The sequence below is a fragment of the Pundamilia nyererei genome, unplaced genomic scaffold, assembly GCF_000239375.1.
Source record: "Pundamilia nyererei isolate P.nyererei 1_Seehausen unplaced genomic scaffold, PunNye1.0 scaffold00004, whole genome shotgun sequence".
NCBI lineage: Eukaryota > Metazoa > Chordata > Actinopteri > Cichliformes > Cichlidae > Pundamilia > Pundamilia nyererei.
In genome coordinates this window covers 8,764,518-8,770,095 of record NW_005187405.1, presented here as the reverse complement: position 1 = coordinate 8,770,095, position 5,578 = coordinate 8,764,518, and the positions used below count along the sequence as shown (strand labels likewise).

The 5,578-nt window shown below is 38.7% G+C and overlaps 1 protein-coding gene across 3 annotated transcripts in view; it reads left to right on the top strand.

Annotated features, from left to right (window-relative positions):
- Positions 1-2,058, top strand: part of snap47 (synaptosome associated protein 47) — a 6,752-nt gene extending 4,694 nt beyond the window's left edge. For all 3 annotated transcript variants that reach the window (XM_005721502.1, XM_005721504.1, XM_013912499.1), the window contains one exon: positions 505-2,058. In XM_005721502.1, coding sequence (XP_005721559.1) covers positions 505-651 — 147 coding nt within the window. In that variant the 3' untranslated portion in view covers positions 652-2,058. The remainder of the gene's footprint in view (positions 1-504) is intronic.
- The last annotated feature ends 3,520 nt before the right edge of the window (positions 2,059-5,578 follow it).

The following is a 5,578-nucleotide window of genomic DNA, read 5'->3' as shown; positions in this document are numbered from 1 at the left end:
GCGTGCGTGCGTGAGGCAGATCATGTAGCATAAAATACTACCAGTTAAGTAACCATAGTGGTAGGGTTTGAGGTGAGTGTTTATTAGGCTTTGCTTGGCACATCACAATATATTAAAACTGTTCCATCAACTACAGCATATGTAGTTGCTGGATCATGGTCATGTAGTTGTGATATCCCTTAAAGTCACTGAAAGTGAGGGAAAAAACCCAGTATGATATCACCGATCCCAAGAATCAAGCCAAGACTTCCTCCTCTGTGTGTCATCAAGTTTCATCTGCAAAATGAATAACAGCTATTATTGTGGTGAATTCCATTGTTCCTTTCTGATCAGCGCACAATTAACAGCAAGCCTTTCTAACGCTTAAATCAGATGGTTTAAGCGTTAGAAAGGACCAATGTCTATGTCTCTCCATATGTGGTGTTGTTTTAATGTGCCTTACTTCTTATTAACACAAAACGTTGTGTCTTTTTATTGTGCTGTGGTGTGTGGGTGTGCTTTCAGATGCTCATGCAGCTAAAGAACCTTGCCTTGGAGGCTGAAACTGAGCTGGAACGCCAGGATGAAGCCCTGGATGTCCTGACGAGCTCCACAGACCGGGCCACCATGCACATAGAGAAGCACACCTGTCGCATGAAAAGACTCCTGTAGTCCTGACGCTTAAGGAGATGCACATAGGCTCAGTGTCCTGAGAAAAACACCGTACACCTTTTTACTGTTCACATGCAGTTTGAGAACCATGAAAAACGCACATCAACAAGGACTTGTGTGTAGTCTCAAAATTAATTTAGTTGCATTTGATGGCCACCAATTCTTGGGAAGTACAGCAATGGCCACTTAAAACAAGACATCTTTAAAGTTTTCACTTTGGTATTAAAAAGAACACAATTGTTTGTTTTAGAGAAAGTAGATAACATGTGGCCGTGCACATTTCTACATGAGAAAACTTGAACTTTTTGCTAAATTGCATCTTATCAATTCTAAATTTGCCCTTCTCTGTCGGAAATGGTCAAAACATTTAATTGGCCATAGCACGAGTAAATGCTCTCCCTGTGAATGCATATTTTTCAGCTGTGGCCTTTGCATTTGGCTTTAATTCTCTCAGCTGCACAACATTTTGAAAGGCAGATGTCCTCTGAATACTGGCAAATAGGTGTTAGTATATAAGCCTAATCGGCACATGACAGAAAAAAAATGTAGCCAGTTAACCCCAATTTAAAATATTTCCAGTGGGAACCCAATGATGGAGCCCATCGATTTTAATGCCCCAGTGATTCATACTGATCAGTCGTGTCACCTGAGTGGGAGCTGGCAGGAATCTCAAGTGCACGTCGTGCGCTCCCTGTGAAGTTGGCAGGTGAAAAATAAGCAGATGATTTCAGGGTAGACAGGCAGCAGTATACACCCTCCACATCTGCAGTACAGAACAAGGCATCCCGAAATGAAAAGAGAATATATTGTACATTCATTCTGCAGTAACTCATTTAAAACAAGCTGCATGTTGGGTCTCTCTTTGATAATCGACTGCCATTATTTCCTTTTATAACCGTCTCTGTCTTTCTCAGGTTCTGTGTATCACATATCCCTTTTAGTGTTGCATGTCCCAATAATGCTGCTTTGCATAACATCGAGGGAAAATCTTCCATCAATATCAATATATTGCTGAAAAATGTAAATTTGCAACAAGTTCTTGGACCTTTAAACAGAAAACACTACCGATCCACATGTATTGTATATACCTCTATTCTCCTCTAAGCCTGTATTATCTGTAAATGATACATACAATGTAATTCTGTAATGTTATAACAGTCTGTTGTCGCTGTGAATGTGTAATTAGACACTAGGTTAATTTAAATATATGTCTAGTTTAAAAATCTTATCAATGTTTACTTTTTCCTGTGATAATTACCGTGACAACGAATGAAACTAAACCGCTCATTCTAAATACAAGGGAAGACCGTCTGCACTATACTACCATTATAAGCAATGAATGAATTCCTTTCACCATTCAAGGTCTGGAAAGCATATAATGTAAATAAAACTGAAGTTAAACAAGTAGTTTGTTTGTTCTTTTTTTGAAACTGCTGCTTACAGTTGCCGTAATCTGTGTCATTGTGCTTGTCAAAGGTGTGTGCTTCAATGATACGATCACACACTGCAGTCTCCCTTTGCAGGCCTCTTAGCGTCTTTGAGTCTTTTGTTTTGGTTCACCCTCAGTACTTTTGTCAGCAGTGCAGGGTGACATTACTTCGACAAGCAGCTTGTTACAGCATGTTCTTGTTACACTCATTACCTCAAATAACACCCCCTTGAACTAAGTGTAATGTATACTGTCCAGACTAAGATGTGTACTGTACTACTGTATATTATTCCGTTCACTGTTTAACGGGTCTGGTTTCATTTTTATCATTTTTCTCCACCACACAACCACCAACATGCTTGTTAGTTGCACTCGGGGTGACAGCATTAGCTATAGTGCTGTGCAAATGTCTTGGGTTACCCTTTTTTTTTAGGGAAATAGGAACTGAAGACTGGCTGCCTTTTGTTCCATTCACTCTCAAGACGATCTCACACTGCTTCAATGATGTTGATGTCCAAGCTCTGGGGAGTATTAGGGCCACGTTTAAATATGTATGTATGTACGTATATATATATATATATATATATATATATTATTGTTGATCATTTTGAGAATAAAACTGATCAGTTGTCTTGTGATACAATATACATCCTCTTAATTGCATTAGGATGTAGCCATTGATAACCTTGCATCTGTCCATTAAAAGCCATTTCCTTTTGTGCAAATCCACTCTCCCACATTTGTCTGTTTTTCCATCTGACCAGATGGAGCTTTCTGATAATAAAAAATAAATGACAAACAAAGTAATATTAAATCTGCTATAAAAACATCACTTCACCAACGCATTAATCATATCTAATTTACCAACGTATATGTCATTCTTTCTAGCTAAAATGTCACATTGGAGCCTGCTGATGATGGGAAATGGCAAACGTCTGAAAATGTAGTTTTTCAGGGTGTTTTGCTCCATGATACACATGAACTATATTCATCACAATTTGCATCTCTTCTAAAAAGTGTTCCCCTATATAGCGTCTAGAGAGAAAATGACCATTAAAGAAAGAGATACGACTGACTTTTTTTAGATGAAAAAATAGGATTACTATTTGTGGGGACTTGTGAAATGGGCCAGTGAAATGAGTTTTAACCAGGCTTTAGGTCTTAACAGAAAGTAATTGGGAAACGCCCCTCACAGTCAGCTCACATGTGACAAACTGTAACAGAAGACTTGAAAACAGTTCATTATGGTATCGGTCGCTGTGCATGCTGTTGTGAGGAAGTCGCTCACTTTATTCCCTCTAATATTATAACATCCTGTTGGCACCGGGGCTGTTGGCATTGGTTTGACCACCCCAGCTGGACTGCTTTTACCAGAAGGGGGGACTACTTCATGTCAACAGGAGACCACATTTGATTTGGCAAGTGTCTGAGTAATTAATTATGAATCAGGAAGAAGTCTTTCATAAAGAGGTTTGAAAGACTGGCAGCCTCATTCAACAGTTTGGTCCCAGTTAGCATGAACTTATCACTTCTATTAAACAGAGCCCACCAGGAAAGATGTGACACTCAAAACTAAACAAAAAAAGCAAGGCCTCAGTGAGATGTTATGCTTTCTTCTGCACAAGTGAGAATGTTTTTACTGTGGGTCATTTTTTGGTTGATTTCTGTGATAAACAGAGTTTTGAAAGTCCCAAACTCCAGAAGCATACCACATGGTTATGTGAATTCCAATCCTTAAAAAAGGTTAGGGGAAATAGAACACACACTGGCGTGGTTTTCAAGCAGCCTTGCAATACGAGGAAGTGGTGGCGGTCTTGTCTGACCACAGATACACGAGATCCGGCTTTACTTTCCCAATGGATGGTATGAAGACACAAGAGATTTTGCTGGCCTTGACTTCCAAGTCTGTTTACTTGATAGTTCTGTGGTGAGCGCTCTCATTCAAGGAGCGTGTCTGCACTGATGGCCAATCAATCAACTGCTGCAAGGAAAAAAAAAACAGCCAAAGTTTGTGGGCTACAAGTCGGTTGCACTGCACTCCAAAATATGGAGTCATGTGACTGCAAGAGAAAAGGGTGTATTCATCATCCCAGAAAAAACCATCCAGCTCTTCAGTGTTTTATATTTATGTTAAAGTTGAAGCACTTTTCTTTGTGTTGCTTGGCAATGTGTAAATGATGCAGCAATTATAGTTTGAAATTAATGGGTTTTTATATAAATGTGTTTTAGTATTACACATCTATTTTCATGAGTAATTGTTGACGAGGAGCAGATCTACTATACATAAATAAAATATTAGAGAAATTTAGCTTCCACTGCTCTATTAGACCATGTCTGAGTCTAATGGCCTGATTTTTGACTCACGTCCTGGACAGCCTGTTTCTAGTGCAGGTGTTGCTGGGTTTCCTTTTGCTGAGGGAGTTTCTGGTTTCAGGAAATAAGGCCTGTTGGTTAATGTTAGAACTGGGAGAAAACATTCCTGTAGGGAAGGTGCTTGAGTCCAACTAGGCGGTGTGTATGTAGTCTCAAACAGAAAATGAGATGACACCAAACATCCTCTTCTTGTTTGTGCGTGTCAGTTTGATAACCTTGCCTCTTTTGCTTAGGTCAGATACAAACATTTTTTGCAGGGATGAGGTAACCTGTAGATTTGAATTTGAGTTTTATTTTTAAAAATAGAAATACACAATGTTTATGAAGCTGCTCTTTGGAAATGTTCTTTCTTTCAGTTTAGTACAATCATAAATGTGCTTTGGTTATGCGGTACTTTCCCAAATGCTGAGCTGCATGATGATATCATATGCCATTGCACATCATTATGCTTTCCTTGGTACTTTGGTTTTCTGGCTTTTGTTTCACCAACCTTTCCCATTTCTGCAAGACAGAGTTAACAGCTAGCCGGCCAAACTAAACATGGTTGTGGTTGTATACAGTAGTATCAGCCTCAAATGAACTCCAAGAGAAACCCCACATTACAATCTACCTGAAATCTGCCAAGGTGTTTGCATTTCTTGTATATGAATGTTATATAACTTGCATAATATTACTTATAGTGATATACACGCAAGTCCTGAGAATGGCTGTTTATATCGAGTGCAATGTGCAGCTAACAGACTACAAATGTATGTACTGATTGACTGAAACAGTTTTCAACAGTTTTCAACTTGATTATGGTAGTGTGGTACATCATTTTCTTATTTATTTTACTCTTTTTTTCTGTACAGTTCATTGTGAGTGCTTGACTTTGAAAACTGCTTCATAATTAAGCTCTTCTTACTTACTGAACTATAACTGAATAAGATGAAAATGTAAACAAGAATTTGATATTAGATATTGCAGCACTTTTTAGACGGTATTTTGTACAGAACACAAATTGGGTTGGGGGGGGGGGGCTGTATTAAATGTAAAGTGTTTAAAAGCACTGTGTGCCATTACTCAGAAGTTGTACGTCAGATCATATTCTTATCTATCATGATTCCTGTGCTCATGTAGGATTGC